At 35.0% G+C, this 20,702-nt stretch overlaps 1 protein-coding gene across 2 annotated transcripts in view; it reads left to right on the top strand.

The window, feature by feature from the left end:
* Positions 1–19,831, top strand: part of SEPTIN14 (septin 14) — a 39,178-nt gene extending 19,347 nt beyond the window's left edge. The window contains exons 6-10 of one of the 2 annotated variants that reach the window (XM_032605370.1): positions 2,306–2,467; positions 8,565–8,661; positions 9,964–10,132; positions 12,768–12,900; positions 18,968–19,831. In XM_032605370.1, coding sequence (XP_032461261.1) covers positions 2,306–2,467; positions 8,565–8,661; positions 9,964–10,132; positions 12,768–12,900; positions 18,968–19,147 — 741 coding nt within the window. In that variant the 3' untranslated portion in view covers positions 19,148–19,831. The remainder of the gene's footprint in view (positions 1–2,305; positions 2,468–8,564; positions 8,662–9,963; positions 10,133–12,767; positions 12,901–18,967) is intronic. The other variant, XM_032605371.1, reaches the window with a different exon arrangement.
* Positions 19,832–20,702: the final 871 nt, after the last annotated feature.

Genomic DNA, 20,702 nt, shown 5'->3' with positions numbered 1-20,702 from the left:
CTAAAATAAAAATTTTAAAAACATAAAAACATTTTTTTTTAATTTAGGGGTTTGTGATTAAATCATAATTCAGATCATGGTCATTTACCTGTAGTTTTGAAATAGAATTTACTCTATAGTACTATAAAATAATGGCATTAACGTTTACCCGGTACCACTGATGGTGTGACACATGAAGATTTCATGATCCTGGCTACTGGTTCTGTCAGAGAAAATTCAGAATATATATAATTTTTTTTTCCAACAGAGAGCAAATGTACATATGAAAGAACTTGTTATGTCACGAGATTCTTTTCTGCACTCAGCCCTGGTAAAATATGCTGTCTTCAACTTTATTCAGTTGAAGGGAGGAAGAGTTCTAAAATTGTGTTCCCTTTATCAAAGAAGGCCTGACCTTTGCTATGTATTGTTCAAACTGGAAAGAAACGTTGTACTTAATCTAAGTCACCAAGTAGTTGAAAGAAGTTAGAGTTCTAGTTAAAATTAAGAGCTGTTTCAATTTCTCGATTAGTACTATATTCAATACTCAAGGACACACAGTTTTATTTTTAATTTTATGGGCAGCTGTAATCATCAAGCCATTTCCAGATACAAGAAGTTGCTAATTTTTGCAAAGATCATTGCATAAAGGGTTGGGCAAGCTTGTGTCTGTCTGTTGTCTTCTCTTACAGGTTTCTAGCTCTCCTTGCAATAAGTGACTTTTGTTCCTTAAATATGAACACCGGAGGAATTATTGACATGAAGCGTTTTCATTTCTCACGTGGTAATGATTTACTATCACTGGAGGATATCTTTTCCCAGCTTTCTCACTAATACAACCCAAGACATTTATGTTAGTCTTGAATCTACCATAGCAGTTGTCTGCTTTTTACTATGCAAGGTATTATTCAAGATTTTTAAATTAGACAAAATTTTGGGGCTTCCCTGGTGGCGCAGTGGTTGAGAGTCCGCCTGCCGATGCAGGGGACACGGGTTCGTGCCCCAGTCCGGGAAGATCCCACATGCCGCGGAGCGGCTGGGCCCGTGAGCCATGGCCGCTGAGCCTGCGCGTCCGGAGCCTGTGCTCCGCAGCAGGAGAGGCCACAACAGTGAGAGGCCCGCGTACCGCAAAAAAAAAAAAAAAAATTAGACAAAATTTTGAACATCTACGTTATAATATTGAAGCCCTAGATTTTCATAAGGATTTTTTAAAAATGTACTTTGAGGAGCCTAAAACAAAAGCAATAGACCTAAAACTGACTTTTATGCATTTCTACTAGATCACAGAACTTAACGTTGTGTAGCTATGATTTAACAGTAACGATTTATTTTAACAGTAACAAAACATATTTTGGAATTTTATATTGTTATTTTCTACAAAGTTTAATTATTAAGATGTAAATTCATTGAGAAGGAATGATCATATTGTAGAGCTAGGAAGAAAATTTTATGTATAAAATTTCAACTTCAAATATGCAATGTGAAATCATTTCTTTTTACAAATTACAAATGGACTTTTTTGTTAGCACGGTGCTATACACACATATATACACGCTCAGCTTTTAAAGTATAGTAAAAAAAAGTCTACTATTTTTAGGTGGTCTTTGGAAAACACAAGCAGATCTACCTGCAAGTTCATCTAGGTAGAACAAGATTCTACCTAGAAAATGGGACAGGGCTTCCCTGGTGGAGCAGTGGTTGAGAGTCCGCCTGCCGATGCTGGGGGCACGGGTTCGTGCCCCGGTCCGGGAAGGTCCCACATGCCGCGGAGCGGCTGGGCCCGTGAGCCATGGCCGCTGAGCCTGCGCGTCCGGAGCCTGTACTCCGCGACGGGAGAGGCCACAACAGTGAGAGGCCCGTGTACCGCAAAAAAAAAAAAAAAAAAAAAAGAAAATGGGACAGTGATTAAGGTGGATTTATGGAGAAGATGATGCAAATGAATGACAGGTAGAAGGACAAAGTTGATCTGTTCTATAATTTTGATGAAAGGTCTCTTCTGACTTTTTAATACTCAGTTTAATAAGAAATCAAATTGATAATGAAATCAAATTGATCATACTTCATTTTGCTACTTACATTTTACTAACTCCAGATGTGTAAGAAAGTTTGAGAAAGAAAATTGAGGTTTCTAAACCTGAATTCTGATTAAAGATTAATCTTCAAAAGTACTGATGATTTTGGAAAGTAATTCTGTGAGGAAGTCATGATAGCCAGTGATAATCTAGTTATGAAAATTTATTGTCAGAAATTGAGGTTTTGACTGTAAATATAACAAATTAATAACAAATCCTCAATGGTGAGATTTTGTTTGCTTCTTTCTTAATAGGTGAACATTATACCACTGATTGCCAAAGCAGATACAATTTCTAAAAATGATTTACAGAAATTTAAGTGTAAGATAATGAGTGAATTGATTAGTAATGGCATCCAGATATACCAGTTCCCAAAAGATGATGAAGCTACCACGGACGTGAACACCTCAATGAATGTAAGCTTCTAACTACTGAATATCAGTTCTATTTGACAGGTGGGAATGAAAGTATAATTTATAAGTAACAATATTAGTAATATAGTGTCACTTGTATCTGACAAAGATACTATAAATAAGATATTTTTTTCCCAAAAGCCAGTGTGGGAAAATGTTTCACTTTCTTGATTTTGAAAAATGTTTGCTGATAATCAATTCTTTTAAAAAGCGTTTTATTGAGATATAGTTCACATACCATGTGACTCACCTGTTAGAATATACAATTTAGTGAGTTTTAGTCTATTCACAGTGTGTGCAACCATCACCACAACGAAATTTAGGACATTTTTATTTCTCAAAAATAAATCCCATACTCTTCAGCTTTCTCACCTACTACCTGTCAGCCCTCCTCTCCACCAACCCTAGGAAACCACTAATCAACTTCTTTCTCTTCAGATTTCTCTGTTCTGGACAATGTCATATGAATGGAATTATATAATATTTGGTCTTTTCATGATTTTATCAGCTATTAATATGTCTTCCCAAGAGAAAAATTTACTCAGACCCTTTGTCTATTTTTAATTGAGCTTTTGTCTTTTTATTATTGAGTTGTAAGAGTTCTTTATATATTCTGGATACAAGTTGCTTATGAGATACATGATTTGCAAATAGTTCTCCCAATCTGTCGGTCTTTCCATTTTATTTTTGGTGTGCTTTGAAACACAAACTTTTTAATATTGATGAAGTCCAGTTTATTTATTTTTATTGTTACTTGTGCTTTTGATGTCATATCTAAGAATGTTTTGTCAAATCCAAGGTAATAAAGATTTACTTATAAGTTTTCTTCTAAGAGGTTTTAAAATTGTGGTAAAATACACATAACCTGAAATTTACCACCTTAAACCTTTTAAAGCTTACAGCTGAGTGGCATTATACTTTTACAGTGTTGTGCTGCTATCATTGCCACCATCTATATCCATAGAACTCTTTTCATCTTCAAAAACTGAAGCTCTGTAATAAACAATAATTCCCCATTACTCTTTCCCTCAGCCCTATGAATTTGGCTACTCAAGGTACTTCTAGTAGATGGAAATATATAATATTTGCCCTTTTATACCTGTACAAATATTTATTTGAGTCCCTGCTTTCAATTCCCTTGGGTAATGCCAAGAAGTGGAATTGCTGGATTGTATGGTAATTCTACCTTTAATTTCTTGAGGAACCGCCATACTGTTTTCCATAGTGGCTGCACTATTTTACATTCCCACCAAAAGTGTACAAGGATTCCAATTTATCCACATTCATACCAACACTTGTTACTTTCTGCGTTTTTTTTAAAGTAATAGTTTATATTAATGGATGTGAGGTGGTATCTCATTGTGGTTTTGATTTGCATTTCCCTGATGATTAGTAATGTTGAGCATCTTTTCATGTGCCTGTTGGCCATCTGCATGTCTTCTTTGAAAAAATGTCTATTGAGGTCTTCTGCCCTTTTTAAAAATTGGGTTGTTTGCTTTTTTTTGATATTGAATTGTATGAGCTGTTTATATATTTTAGGTATTAACCCCTTATTAGATATATCATTTGCAAAATTTTTTTAATTCAGTAGGTTGTCTTTTCATTTTGTTGATGGTTTCCTCTGATGTGCAAAAGGTTTTAAATTAACTTAGATCCCATTTGTTTATTCTTTTTTGCTTTTGTATCCTCTGCCTGAGGGGAAAGATCCAAAAAAATATTGCGACCACTTATGTCAAAGAGTGTTCTATGTTCTCTTTTAGGAGTTTTATGGTTTCTGGTCTTACATTTAGGTCTTTAATCAATTTTCTATTTATTTTTGTATATCTTATGACAAAATGTTCTAATTTCATTCCTTTACATGTAGCTGTGTAGTTATCATATAGTTATCTCAGCACCACTTATCGAAGAGACTGTCTTTTCCGCATTGTATATTTTTCTCTCCTTTGTCATAGATTAATTGGCCATATTTGTGTAGTTTTATAACTGGGCTCTTTGTTTTGTTCCATTGATCTACCTGTCTGTCTTTGTGCCAGTACCATACTATTTTGACACTGTAGTTTTATAGTATAGTCTGAAGTCAGGGAGTGTGATACCTCCAGTTTTGTTCTTTTTTCTCAAGATCGCTTTGGCTATTCAAGGACTTTTGTGGTACCATACAATTTTATTATTATTTATTCTGGTTCTGTGGAAAATGTCATGTGTATTTTGATAGGGGTTGAATTAAATCTACAGGTTATTTTGGGTAGTATGGACATTTTAACATTATTAATTCTTCCAACCCATGATTGTGGTATATTTTTTTCACTAATTGGTGTCATCTTCATATTCCTTCATCAACGTCTTATATTTTTCAGAGTATAGGTCTTTCACCTCCTCTTTTAAGCCAATTCTAGGTATTTTATTCATTTTGATGTGATTTTAAACAGGATTGTTTTCTTGCTTTCTCTTTTTGATAGTTCATTATTAGTGTATAGAAAAGCAACAGAAATCTGTATATTAACCTTTTTATGCAACTTTATTGAATTCATTTATTAGTTCCAGTAGTTTTTTTGGTAGAGGCTTAAAAGTTTTCTGTATATAGTATCATGTCATCTGCAAATACTGACAGTTTTACTTCTTCCCTTCCAATTTGGATGCCATTTATTTATTTATTTATTTATTTACATCTTTATTGGAGTATAATTGCTTTACAATGGTGTGTTAGTTTCTGCTTTATAACAAAGTGAATCAGTTATACATATACATATGTTCCCATATCTCTTCCCTCTTGCGTCTCCCTCCCTCCCACCCTCCCTATCCCACCCCTCCAGGCGGTCACAAAGCACCAAGCTGATATCCCTGTGCTATGCGGCTGCTTCCCACTAGCTATCTACCTTACGTTTGGTAGCGTATATATCTCCATGCCTCTCTCTCGCTTTGTCACAGCTTACCCTTCCCCCTCCCCATATCCTCAAGTCCATTCTCTAGTAGGTCTGTGTCTTTATTCCTGTCTTACCCCTAGGTTCTTCATGACATTTTTTTCTCTGACTGCTGTGGCTAGGACTTCCAATATTACGTTAAATAGAAGTGGTGATAGTGGGCATCCTTGTCTTGTTATTGATTTTAGAGGAAAAGCTTTCAGTTTTCAACACTAAGTACGATTTTACCTGTGGGTTTGTCATAAATGGCATCTATTATGTTGAGATATGTTCCCTCTGCACCAACATCGATGAGAGCTTTTATCATGAATGAATGTTGAATTTTGTCAAATGCTTTTTCTACAGTTATTGAGATGATCATGAGATTTTATCCCTTGATTTGTTAATATGGTGTGTCACACTGATTGATTTGCAGATATTGAGCCATCCTTGCATCCCTGGAATAGATCAGACTTGATCATGGTTTATGATTCTTCTTATATATTGTTGAATTTGGTTTCCTAATATTTTGTTGAGGATTTTTGTACCTATATACATCTAAGATGTTGGCCTGTCATTTTCTTTCTTTTTTTTTTTTTTTTTGCTGTGTCTTTGGTTTTAGTATCAGGGTAATGGTAGAGTCGTAAATGAATTTGGGAGTGTTCCCTCTTCTTCAGTTTTTTGGAGTAGCTTGAGAAAGATAGGTATTAGCTCTTCTTTATATGTTTAGTAGAATTCCCATATGAGGCTGTCTGGTCCTGGGCTTTTGTTTGCTAGGAGTTTTCTGATTACTGATTCAATTTCACTACTAAATATTGGTCTGTTCAGATTATATATTTCTTCCTGGTTCAGTTTTGGGAGATTATATTTTTCTAGGAATTTATCCATTTTTTCTAGGTTGTCCAATATATTGGCTTATAATTATTCATAGTATTCTCTTATGATTTTTTAATTTCTATAATATTCATTGTAATTTCTCCTCTTTCACTTATTATTTTGTTTATCTGGGCACTCTCTCTCTCTTTTTTTTTTTTTCTTTCTTTGTGGTACGCGGGCCTCTCACTGTTGTGGCCTCTCCTGTTGTGGAGCACAGGCTCTGGACGCACAGGCTCAGCAGCCATGGCTCACGGGCCCAGCTGCTCCGCGGCATGTGGGATCTTCCCGGACCAGGGCACGAACCCGTGTCCCCTGCATCGGCAGGTGGACTCTCAACCACTGCGCCACCAGGGAAGCCCTCTCTCTCTTTTTTATAATCAGCCTGGCTAAAGGCTTGTCAATTTTGTTTACCTTTTTAAAAAACAAGCCTTCCATGACCAGGGTCACAAAGATGGTTCAACATAAGCATATCAATCAATGTGATACACCATGTACACCATGCAAAACCATATGATCGTCTCAATAGATGCAGAAAAAAGCATTTGATAAAATTCAACATCCATTCATGATAAAAACCCTTACGAAAGTGGGTATAGAGGGAACATATCTCAACATGATAAAAACTATTTGGACTTCCCTGGTGGCGCAGTGGTTGAGAGTCCGCCTGCCAATGCAGGGGACACGGGTTCGTGCCCCGGTCCGGGAAGATCCCACATGCCGCGGAGCGGCTGGGCCCGTGAGCCATGGCCGCTGAGCCTGTGTGTCCGGAGCCTGTGCTCCGCAAAGGGAGAGGCCACAACTGTGACAGGCCCATGTACCGTAAAAAAAAAAAGCTATTTATGACAGACCCACAGCCAATATACTACTCAACAGTGAGAAGCTAAAGCCTTCCTGCTAAAATCTGGAACGAGACAAGGATGTGCACTCTTACCACTTCTATTCAACATAGTATTGGATGTCCTAGCCACAGCAATCAGACAGGAAAAAGAAATAAAAGGTATTCCAATCAGTAAGGAATAGGTAAAATTGTCATTATATGCAGGTGACATGATACTATATATAGAAAACCCTAAAAACTCCACACAAAAACTACTAGAACTGATAAATGAATTCAGCAAGGTAGAAGGATACAAGATTAACATACAGAAATCAGTTGCCTTTCTTTTTTTTTAACCCCAAATAGTTTATTTTACTTTGTTTTATACTTTATTGAAGCATAGTTGATCTACAATGTTGTGTTAATTTCTGCTGCACAGCAAAGTGATTCAGTTGTGTATATATATATATATATATATATATATATATATATTCTTTTTCATGTTCTTTTCCATTATGGTTTATCACAGGATATTGAATATAGTTCCCTGTGCTATACAGTAATATCTTGTTGTTTATCCATCCTATATATACTAGTTTGTATCTGCTAATCCCAAACTCCCATTCCTTCTCTCCCCCAGTCCCCACCTCCCAGCAACCACAAGTCTGTTCTCTATGTCTGTGAGTCTGTTTCTGTCTCATAGGTATGTACATTTGTGTCATATAACTTTCAGTTATAAAATAAATAAGTCCTGGGGATGTGGTGTACAACGTAGTGACTGTAGTTAATAGTACTGTATTGTATATTTGAAAGTTGCTAAGAGAGTAGATTCAGAAAGATCTCATCACAAGAAAAAAAATTGTAACTGTATGGTGATGGATGTTAACTAGACTTACTGTGGTGGTCATTTTATGATATATACAAATACCAAATCATTATGTTGTACATCAGAAACTACTATAATATGTCAATTATATCCCAATTAAAAAATACTTTCAAAAATATCATCTGAGAACAGATAGTTTTACTAATTCCTTCTGATGTGCATTCCTTTTAAAATTTTCCATTTTCTATATAGTATTATTTATTAATATGCTTTATGTTATATTTCAATTAACTAATTATTAGAGTTTTCTTAATTTTGTCTTTTAGCTTTTATACTGGAGTTAAAAGTGATTTGCTTATTGTGTTTCAGGGTAAAGTTAATGTGAGAAAAATTATATGTCTACCAAAAACTGCTTTCTTTGTATTCCCCACAGTAGAATGCCTTGCTTTAGGCTGTACTCAGTAGGTAGTTTTCAATTGTGTGCATGATCTCGCACAAATGCTTACAGCAATTAATTTGCACATATTTAATGTGAAGTCATAAAATCTGAGGCAAGATAAATCACTTGTTTGAATAAACTTATGATGATATTATTGTCTCTGTTGTTTCCATACAGAAATAAGATTAACAGAGTAAGTTATATTGGTATAAGGAAACATGATTAAAATTGCACTTACTTTCTAGGGACACTTACCTTTTGCTGTCGTAGGAAGTACAGATGAAGTGAAAGTTGGAAAAAGAATGGTCAGAGGCCGTCAGTACCCTTGGGGAGTTTTACAAGGTAAATGTAACAAAGATGCGCAGGCTTGCTCTGGAATGATTATGCTTAAATATATATATAATTATAAAAATTATATAAAATATAACTATAAATATGTAAAACAAAATATTTTAACTTGAGTCAATATTGGTAACTCTCGCTAAACAGCAAATTAATAGTTACTGATAAGGAGCACAGATTCTGTTTCATTTAAGATAATGCTTATTTTGATTGTAACCTATTCTCACGGGAGTTTTCTGGATGGTGCTTTAGGCAAAAATTCAGAAACTGGGCAGAACCTCCTCATTTCCCCCATCTGCCATATGCAGATTCTCTCTCTATGCATAAACCATCACATTCAGAATGTTGGAAAGTTCTTTGAACAAAAGAATTCTGAACAACACAGAAGCATAAGTATTGGTACTTGAAACATGTCATATAAGTTAATTGCTACCTAATTTATAAAGCATTTTAAAGTGGTCCCTATAAAAAGGGATGGAAAACCATTTTAAAAATAAAGTAATACAATTCATTTTTGGCTAAATTATACCTAGACATTTATATTAGTTATCTAGCATCACGATGAGTTAGAATAGTGTAATAGCAGTCATTTATTGTCTGATTCGTACACTTGTGATACTAATTATTGGGGACTAGTTTCCAAATGTTATTTTCAGTTAATATATTACAAATTTTTAAATTTATGAAATGTACTTAAACACAACATATTTTAATGAATATTACATTTGGTTATAATAACATACACATGCACAAAGTATTGTGCTCAGTCTTTTGGATATGACAAACACAGTAGAGAGCCATGTGAATTTATTGAGTGATTTTGAAAATTGACTAATTCATTCTCATAAATATGGAGTATAAATATAGTTTAATAGCTAAATCATGCATAGTTGTTAAGACCTTTATGTTAGCAGGATTTACTTTAATAAAATTATTTACTTTAGTGAAATTATATTCTTTTTTAGTGCTCTGTAAAATACCTTGAGCATATTCATTTGAAAAATACTAACATAATTATTAATGAAAGTTTATGCCATCTACTAATATTACATGTTATTTCAGTGTTTCCTATTTATTCTTTGGCTAATAAATTTCAAGCAAATTTCCTGGTCTATAAATAAACTCTACCTATAATTTGTATGTACCATATAACCATAGTTACATGGTTAAAATAATTATAGCTATTAATCTGAACGATCTCTTAGCTCATTCAAGAATACTTAGGAAAAAAAAAAAAAAGAATACTTAGAAAGTGATAGGGATTGATAATAAGCTTTGTGGCTTTATTATTTTTCTGCCTAGTGGAAAATGAAAATCACTGTGACTTTGTTAAGCTCCGGGATGTGCTTCTTTGTACAAACATGGAAGACTTGAAAGAACAAACCCACACCTGGCACTATGAACGTTATAGGTGCAGAAAACTTCAGAAAATGGGATTTACTGATGTGGGTCCAGACAACCAGCCAGTAAGGTGAGTGGAGATCTTGCTCAAACAAGATGATGGGTGACTTAGAAATTCCCTACAACGATGAGATATGATTATTTCGGAATGAGAATAGCTGTACTTCTCACATCCTAAATTGTGTGGTTTTTCATCATCTTCAGACTTAGATGGAGAGTTAGTAGGAGCAACATAATGCAAGGGCTCGTTTATATGCATCCAATATGTGTATTGCTGAAATGTGTATCCAAAAGAAAAAGTAGATTTTATATGGAACAGAAGCTCAGGAAAGAGATTTGCAAATATTAGTAAAAATTGGTATAAGATGGCAAAGGATATTGAAAAGGATATTGAGGATTGGATGGAGGAAAGAGGAAAAGCAGCAGTGTAATGTCATGGTGTTGTCAAATCCAAGTTCATGTGCACGACACACAGTGAGGCCAAACAAACTGAAACATTGGAGTTTGGAGCAGAGAAAGGTTTATCGCAAGGACCTTGCAAGGAGAATGGGTGGCTCATGCTCAAAAGACCTGAACTCTGATGGGTTTCAGGGAAGAAGTTTTTATAGGCAAAATTTGTGGGGGAGGGCTGTAGGGTGTGTAACCCTCCTCTGATTGGTTGATCGTGAGGTAACAGGGTGATGTTCAGTCATCAGCCTTCTGGTTCCTACCAGTCTGGGTCTACATGCTTGTGCTCAGCGTGAAATTATCATCCTCCACCTGGGTAGGCACGTTAGTTCCTGTAGAAGAACTCAAGAGATCTGTATCAGATTGTCATACACACACTCCCACCCCTGCCCCAGGAGGAACCAGGTCCAGGACCCCATGCTGCACTATTGTTTCTTTCTGCATTCCCTCACTCTCCTCCCAGTAACTGTTTGAATCTTCCCTTTGGAACTCAGGGAAGGTCTAGGAGGCGGAAAGCCTTTTTCCCACAAACAAGAAAGGGGGTACACGGAAAGGCTTTTATGCCTGGGAGGGTCCCACAACACCCCGCTTGGTTTCAATCTTCCCTTTTCTTTGATATTCCTCAATCTTGAGGGGAACAGGTGTTGGACAAGAAAGGGAATAACATTTTGGATTGGAGAGCTCAATCATAAACTTGGCAGAGGAACTACGTTTTCGGGGGACTCAGTTTCAATGGAAGTCAAGTGAAAATAGTTTGAGAGCAGGTGTACTTAGCTATATTGAGGAGGAATAGGATTTGTGCTGCAGAAGGATGATAGTGTAGAACAATCGAGTTATATTAGTTACAGTACTTTGAAGGCAACCAGAATTGAACTGGCTATCTTAAATACATCATATTTTGAAAGACACCTGGCCTTATTTTAATTATTTTGAGAACCTCAAAAATTAGATGTTCCCCCAAATTTTGTTGTCAAAAGATGTGAAGAAGTGTGATATAATAAAAAGTGGTAGGAGAAACAAAACATTTTAAGTGTTTCAAAATGTGAGTACTTACTATATATACACTCTATATACTTATATTCAATATGGCACCTCACTTTTTTACATCTCGTGATATAGAAATTTTCATTTCTATACATGAGAGAATATTGGTAAATGTCCTTATATGTGACATAACTATATATATATATATATATATATGTATTTTATTGAAGTATAGTTGATTTACAATGTTGTGTTAATTTCTGCTGTATAGAAAAGTGATTCAGATATATAGAGAGATATAGATATATTCTTTTTCATATTCTTTTCCATTATGGTTTATCACAGGTTATTGAATATAGTTCCCTATACTATACAGTAGGACCCTGTTGTTTATCCATTCTATGTATAATAGTTTGCATCTGCTAATTCCAAACTCCCAGTCCATCCCTCCCCTCCCCCCTCCCCCTTGGCAACCACAAGTCTGTTCTCTATGTCTGGGAGTCTCTTTCTATTTCATAGATAAGTTCATTTGTGTCATATTTTAGATTCCACATATAAGTGATACCATATGGTATTTGTCTTTCTCTTTTTGACTTCACTTAGTATGATAATTTCTAGGTCCATCCATGTTGCTGCAAATGTCATTATTTCATTCTTTTTTATGGCTGAGTAGTATTCCATTGTATATATGTGCCACATCTTCTTTATCCATTCTTCTGTTGATGAACATTTAGGTTGTTTCCATGTCTTGGCTCTTGTGAATAGTGCTGCTATGAACACAGGGGTGCATGTATCTTTTTGAATTGTAGTTTTGTCTGGATATATGCTCAGAAGTGGGATTGCTGGATCATATAGCAATGCTATTTTCAGTTTTTTGAGGCATGTCCATACTGTTTTCCATAGTACCAATTTACTTTCCCACCAACAGTGTAGGAGGGTTCCTTTTTCCCCATACCCTCCCCAGCCTTTGTTATTTGTAGATTTTTTTAATGATAGCTATTCTGCCCAGTGTGAGGTGGTACCTCATTGCAGTTTTGATTTGCATTTCTCTAATAATTAGGAATGCTGAGCATCTTTTCATGTGCCTGTTGGCCATCTGTATATCTTCTTTTGGAGAAATGATTATTTAGGTCTTCTGCCTATTTTTCGATTGGGTTGTTTGGTTTGTTTGTTGTTGAGTTATATGAGCTACTTATATTAATAAACAATATATATGTTTACATGTTTATTTATATTAACATTTTAATACAAAAGTAACACAAATTTCTTTTCAGTTTTCAAGAGATCTATGAAGCCAAAAGGCAGGATTTCTTGGATCAATGTCAGAGGGAAGAAGAAGAGTTGAAACAGAAGTTTATGCAGAGAGTAAAGGAGAAGGAAAGAGCATTTAAAGAAGCTGAAAAAGAGGCAAGTCCTGCTAGTTTGATATAATTTGTATTCAAGTTTAGGTGTCCTATTAAGTTGGAGGTTTTCATCTCGAGAGTTTAGATGATTTTGTTGGAGGATACTTTGCTATTCTTCAAAAAGTAGCTATTTACCATATAGGTTTTGGATACAGCCTTTAAAATTTTGCCATCTGTAATCTTATTTTTTCTAGAGCATTTGAAGAATTTACTTTTTTTATTTTTTAAACTGAAGTATAATTTGACTTACAATATTATATCAGTTTTGGGTATACAACAGTGATTGATTTTTAAAAATTTATTTATTTTATTTTATTATTTTTATTTTTGGCTGTGTTGGGTCTTCGTTGCTGCACATGGGCTTTCTCTAGTTGCGGCGAGCGGGGGCTACTCTTCGTTGCAGTGCGTGGGCTTCCCATTGTGGTGGCTTCTCGTTGCGGAGCACGGGCTCTAGGTGTACGAGCTTCAGTAGTTGCGGCACGCAGGCTCAGTAGTTGTGGCGTACAGGCTTAGCTGCTCCGCGGCATGTGGGATCTTCCTGGACCAGGGCTCGAACCCGTGTCCCCTGCATTGGCAGGCGGATTCTTAACTACTGCGCCACCAGGGAAGCCCCTGAATATTTTTATACATTACAAAATGATCACCATGATGTCCCAGTTACCATCTGTCACCATACAAGGTTTTACAATATTATTCACTATATTCCTTATGCTGTACATTACATGCCCATTACATTATTTTATAACTAGAAGTTTGTATCTCTTAATCTCCTTCACCTATTTCACTCATCCTCTAATGCCACTCTTCTCTGGCAACCACCTGTTTGTTCTCTGTATCTTTGAGTCTGCTTCTGTTTTATTATGTTTGCTCATTTGAATTGTTTTTTAGATTCCGTGTATAAGTGAAATCATATGGCATTTATCTTTCTCTATCTGACTTATTTCACTTAGCATAATACCCTCCAGGCCCATCCATGTTGTCACAAAAGGCAAAATTTCATTCTTTTTTATGGCTAATGTTCCATTGTATATATATACCACATCTTATTTATCCATTCATCTATTGATGGACACTTATGTTGCTTCCATATCTTGGCTATTGTAAATAATGCTGCAATGAACATAGAGGTGCATATATTTTTTCAACTTAGTGTTTTTATTTTCTTCAGAAAAATACCCAGAAGTGGAATTACTGGATCGTACTGTTGTTCTATTTTTAATTTTTTGAGGAAGCTCCGTCCTATTTTCCATAGTGACCGTATCAATTTACATTCCCACTAATTCTGCGCAAGTGTTGCCTTTTCTCCACATCCTTGCCAAAGTGTTGTCTTTTGGATAATAGCCATTTTGAATGGTGTGAAGAGATATCTAATTGTGAACTTGATTTGCATTTCCCTGATGATCAGTGATGTTGAGCATTTTCTCATGTACCTGTTGGTCATCTCCATATCTTCTTTGGAAAAATGTCTGTGTAGTTCCTCTGCTCATTTTGTAATTGGGTTGTTTGGGTTTTTTTTTTTTATGTTGAGTTGTATGCATTCTTTATATATTTTGATTACTAACCCCTTACTAGATATATTGTTTTAAAATGTCTTCTCTCGTTCAATAGGCTGCCTTTTCATTTTGTTAATAACTTCCTTAACTGTGCAAAAGCTTTTCAGTTTGATGGAGTCCTATTTGTTTATTTTTGCATTTGTTTCCCGTCCCTGAGGAGACATATCCAAAAAAATTAAGACCGATGTCAAAGAGCTTACTGCCTAAGTTTTTTCTAGAGTTTTGTGGTTTCAGATCTTACAGTTATATCTTTAATCCAATTTGAGTTTATTTTTGTATATGGCATCAGAAAGTAGTCCAGTTTGATTCCTTTGCATGTAGCTGTCCAGTTTTCCCAACACCATTTATTGAAGAGGCTGTCTTTCCCTCATGTACATTCTTGCCTCCTTTGTTGTAGATTAGTTGACCATATTAAGTGTGGGTTTATTTCTGGTCTCTCTTTTCTGTTCCATGGGTTTGTGTGTCTGTTTTGGTGCCAGAACCATATGTTGTGATTGCTGCAGCTACGTAGTATATAGTTTGAAATCAGGGATGGAGAGACCTCCAGCTTTGTTCTTCTTTCTCAAGATTGCTTTGGCTATTTGTGGTCTTTTGTGTTTCCATACAAACTTTAGAATTATTTGTTCTAGTTCAGTGAAAAATGCCATTGGTACTTTGATAGGGATAACATTGAATCTGTAGATTGTCTTTGTATTGTAGTTATTATACCAATAATTTTGTCAATCCACGATGACAGTATATCTTTCCATTTATTTGTGTCATTTCAATTTCTTTCATCGTTTTCCAAGTACAAGTCTTTTACGTCCTTGGTTAGATTTATTTCTAGGTATTTTATTGGTTTTTTTTGCAATTGTAATGGGTTTGTTTTCTTAATTTCTCTTTCTGATAGTTCCTTGTTAGTGTATAGAATTGCAGCATATTTCTGTATATTAATTTTGTATTCTGCAACTTTACTGAATTCGTTTACTAGTTCTAACAGTTTTTTGGTGACATCTTTAGGATTTTCTATATATAGTGTCATGTCCTCTGCAAACAGTGACAGTTTTACTTCTTCCTTGCTAATTTAGATGCCTTTTATTTCTTTTTCTTGTCTGATTGTTCTGGCTAGGACTTCCAATACTATGTTGAATAGATGTGGTGAGAGTGGACATCCTTGTTTTGTTCTTGATCTTAGAGGAAATACTTTCAGCTCTTCACAACTGAGTACCATGTTGGTTGTAGGTTTGTCATATATGGCCTTTATTATGTTGAGGTTATTATGTTCCATCTGTACCCACTTTGTTGAGAGTTTTTATCATAAATTGATGTGGAATTTTGTCAGAAGCTTTTCCTGCATCTATTGATATGATCATATGATTTTATTCTTCAATTTTGTTAATATAGTATATATCACATTGTTTGATTTGTGAGTATTGTATTATCCTTGCATCCCTGGGATAAATCTTGCTTGATCATGGTACATGATCCTTTTGATGTATTGTTGAATTTGATTTGCCAATATGTTGTTGAGGATTTTTGCATCTATGTTCATCAGTGATATCGGCCTGTAATTTTTTTTGTGTGTGGTTTCTTTGTCTGGTTTTGTTATCAGTGTAATGCTGGCCTTGTAGAATGAGTTCAGAAGTATTCCTTCCTCTTCAACTTTTTGGAATAGTTTGAGAAGGATAAGCATTATCTCTTCTTTAAATGTTTAGTAGAATTCACCTGTCAAATTATCTGGTCCTGGACTTTTGTTTGTTGGGAGTTTTAAAATTACTGATTCAATTTTACTACTGGTAATTTGTTCATATTTTGAATTCCTTCCTGATTCAGTATTGGGAAATTGTACCTTTCTAGAAATTTATTCATTTCCTCTAAGTTGCCCATTTTATTGGCATATAATTTTTCATATTAATCTCTTATGATCCTTTGTATTTCTGTGGTATCATTTGTAACTTCTCTTTTTTCATTTCTGATTTTACTTGGGCCGTCTCTTTTTTTTCTTATGAGTCTAGCTAAAGGTTTATCAATTTTGTTTATCTTTTGAAAGAACCAGCTCTTAGTTTCATTGATCTTTTCTATTTTTTAAGCCTCTATTTCATTTATTTCTGCTTCAACCTTTATGATTTATTTCCTTCTGCTAACTTTGGGTTTTGTTAGTTCTTCTTTCCTAATTTGTTTATGTGTAATGTTAAGTTGTTTATACTGATATTTTTCTTGTTTCCTGAGGTAGGCTTGTATTGCTATAAACTTCCCTCACAGCACTGCTTTCGCTGTATCCCATAGAATTTGGAAAAATGTGTTTCTGCTTTCCTTTATCTCCAGGTATCTTTAAATTTCCCCTTTGTTTCTTCCATGACCCATTGGTTGTTTAGCAGCATATTGTTTGGCCTCCACATGTTTGTGTTTTTTGCAGTATTTTTCTTATAGTCGATTTCTAGCTCATAGTGCTGTGGTTAGAAAAGAGGCTTGATATGATTTCACTCTTCTAAATTTATTGAGACTTCTTTTGTGGTCTGCATGTGTCTATCCTAGAGAAAGTTCCATGTGTACTTGAAAAGAATGTATATTTCTGCTGCTCTTGGACAGAGTATTCTATATATGTGTGTGTGTGTGTGTGTGTGTGTGTGTGTGTGTGTGTGTGTGTCATTTGAGACCAACGTTTCCTTATTGGTTTTCTGTCTGGATAATCTGTCCATTGATGTGAGTGCATTGTTAAAGTCCTTTAATATGATTATGCTACTGTCAATTTCTTCCTTTAAGTTTGTTAATAGTTGCTTTATGTATTTGGGTGCTCCTATGTTGGGTCCATCTTATTTACAATTGTTAGATCTTCTTGATGAACTGATCCCTTTATCATTATGTAATGTCCCTCTTTGTCTTTTGTTACCGTCTTTGCTTTAAAGCCTATTTTGGCTGATATAAGTATTGCTACACCAGCTGTCTTTTCATTTCCATAGAATATTTTTTCTGTCCCCTCATTTAGATTTATGATCCATTTGAGTTTAACTTTTGTGAAGGTTTGTGTCTAGATTCTTTGGGTTTTTTTTTTTTTTTCATGTGAATGTTCAGTTGTTTCAGCACAAGTTGTTGAAGAGACTATCTTTCCTCCTTGTACTACCTATGCTCCTTTGTCAAAGATCAATTTGCTAAATATATTTGCATCTATTTCTAGGTCCTCTATTTTGTTGCATTGATCTATTTTTTTCACCAATATCACACTATTGTGATTACTTAGTTTTAGTCAGATTACTATAGTCAGTGAAGTCAGGTAGCATCAGTTCTTCAAGTTTATTCTTCTCCTTCAATATTGTGTTGGTTATTCTGGGTCTTTTGTTTTGCCATAAAAACTTTAGAATCAGTTTGTCAATATCTATAAAATAACTTGCTGGGATTTTGATTAGGATTGCAATGAATCTGTAGGTCAAGTTGAGAAGAACTGACAACTTGACAATATTGAGTCTTCCTATCCACAAACTTGAAATAGTTATTTATTTTGTTCTTCTCTAATTTTTTTCATCAGGGTTTTGTTGTTTTCTTCAGATGGATCTTATATGTATTTTGTTAGATTTATACCTAGGTATTTCATTGGGGGGTTAATGCAATTGTTATTGCGTTTTTAACTTCAAATTCCACTTGCTCAATGCTGGTATATAGGAAAGCAAATAACCTTTATATAATAACCTTATATCTTGCAACTGCTATAATCACTAATTAGTTCCAGGAGTTTTTTGGTCAGTTCTTTTGGATTTGCTACATAGATGATTATGTTATCTGCAAACAATAACAGTTTTATGTCTTTCTTCCCAGTCTGTATACATTTTATTTTTCTTCTCTTACTTTATTGCATTAGCAAGGACTTCCAGTACAATGTTGAAAAGGAGTAGTGAGGGGGGACATCCTTACCTTGAACCTGATTTGCAGGAAAAGTTCGAGTTTCTCACCAGAGTAGTTAACGTTTGAAATGTTTATATATTAAGATAAAGTTTAGCTTTCTCTTATTTCTACCTTCAACCTCCCATCTTTTTTTTTTTTTTTTTTTTTTCGGTACGCGGGCCTCTCACTGTCGTGGCCTCTCCCGTTGCGGAGCACAGGCTCCGGACGCGCAGGCTCAGCGGCCACGGCTCACGGGCGTAGCCGGTCCGCGGTGTGTGGGATCCTCCCGGACGGGGGCACGAACCCGTGTTCCCTGCATCGGCAGGCGGACTCTCAACCACTGCGCCACCAGCAACCTCCCATCTTTAAGTAAAAAGTTTTCTCAATGACTTTGCCATCATTTATAAATACCACACTCCCACATCCCCAGCCTTTGCAATCATTCTTCTTGCCATTGTATCTAGATGCTCATTTACTTCTCAGGTCTGAAAATGTAATTACGAGCAATATGACTCCAGCAGAGATAATTTTTGAAACTGTTATTAAGATCAAGTGCTACTCTGATGATTAGGGTATGTTTGATAACCAGAAAAAGAGAAACATGTTCTTGGGGATGTGCCACCATAGCGTGCTTTGAGTCACAACTGCAGATTTGTTTCACAGCTACAGGACAAGTTTGAGCATCTTAAGAGGGTCCAACAAGAGGAGACGATGAAACTTGAGGAGGAGAGAAGACAATTGGAAGAAGAAATAATAGATTTTTATAAAATGAAGGCTGCCTCTGGAACATTGCAGACTCAGGAGTGTACCAATATAAGGAAGGACAAAGATCGTAAGAAATAATCCTCTCTTTCCATCTGTGTGTCATGGAGCCCTATCACTCTCAATCCCATCTTCCTGTGAGATTTTTCTCATAGCACTAATTCTGATTGAAATTATACTAAGTTTTAAAATCTGTTTGCTTATTGTATATTTTCTCCAACTAGAATGTGAACTCCTTGGGAGTAGGTACCTTGACCATCTTGTTAAATGTTCTGTCCTCAGTGTTTAGAACAAGAGTAGCACAGAATTAGCAGTCAATAAATATTTGCTAAAATGAAAGAAAATCAAAGAATTATATAGCACAGTGTGAAAAGTGATTAGCTGTTGAAATTCTTTTACTATAGCCCTACTTGTGGCTCCAGGGACCAAGTGTATATATACTATTTCATATCTAAATAGAAGTAGGGGATTTGTTGGCATAAAATATTATGTTATAAAAGGCTAATTCTTATGCTGATATTCCTTAACAAATTCTACTGATAATAATTTCTTGATAGTTTTTATTAAATAAAATATTGTTTCTGATTGGAACTCTTAGGCTTTTATGTTAGACCTTGTAAAACTAATATTGGAATAAATCTTGAAAAGTTAGGGAGAGCCAGAAAACAGTGGGAAACCATGAGTAACATTTGGATGATAATATTACACCTTACATATTTGGGGTATATGTTAAAACTAAAGTTATCAAATAAAGTGGACTTTTTTTTTGCCATTTCAAAATTTTCCTTCTGACTATATATCCTGATTTTCCACATTTACAATGTCAGTTCACCTATGTGTGTGGCTGACTCACCGTGACTCATTCTATGAAAGTACTACCGTTGAGGGTCTGTATATATTTACTCCAGCTACATCTGGCATAGTTCATGGAATTTTTCTCATGTCCCTAAAAGAATAAATTTTTCTTCTGTTGTAATTTTATTACTGCATTCATTTCAAAGGCAGCATTTTTTTTCAGGGTATCAGGGTATTGTGATTTTTGCCTCAAAATATTTGAGAAAATATAATCTGATTTATAATACCTTTACTTCTTGAAAGTTTTTTTTTTTTGAAAAATACAGGGAAAGGGAGGTATATCCACAATGATTTTTATATATGTTATTAAGTCACCTTATGATTTTATCATTTGGGGGAAGACTGAAGTCCACTATGTGAACTTTTAATGGAAACTCTACAAGTACCAGGATCTTTGTTTTGTTCACTTATGAATTCATCCCTAGGCCTAGAACAGTGCCTGGCACATGGCGGTAATTGTTCATTGAATAAATGAAAACAATAATAGTACATTAGCTATATTATATGCATGGATAGTTTAATTTATATCATTGACTTTTAGAAGATAAACAATTAGTATAACATTATTGCTTTTCCACATGCTGGTGAATTATACAACTAAGGGATTTTCATCTTCTCATTCTCTCAACATAATCCAGTGTTATTAAAATTTGAGTCACCAATGTTGTTACACATATAAAAAACTGTAATGTTAGCCTTGCAAAAGTGCATTTATAAAATGCACTTGGTTGCATCTGAGAATGGACCCTTTAGGTAATAATGTGATAGTCCATAGTTTCTT

This window comes from Phocoena sinus, chromosome 15 (genome assembly GCF_008692025.1).
Source record: "Phocoena sinus isolate mPhoSin1 chromosome 15, mPhoSin1.pri, whole genome shotgun sequence".
NCBI classification, from domain to species: Eukaryota; Metazoa; Chordata; class Mammalia; order Artiodactyla; family Phocoenidae; genus Phocoena; species Phocoena sinus.
The sequence above is the reverse complement of the archived record's forward strand: the minus strand, read 5'-3'. Positions and strand labels throughout refer to the sequence as shown.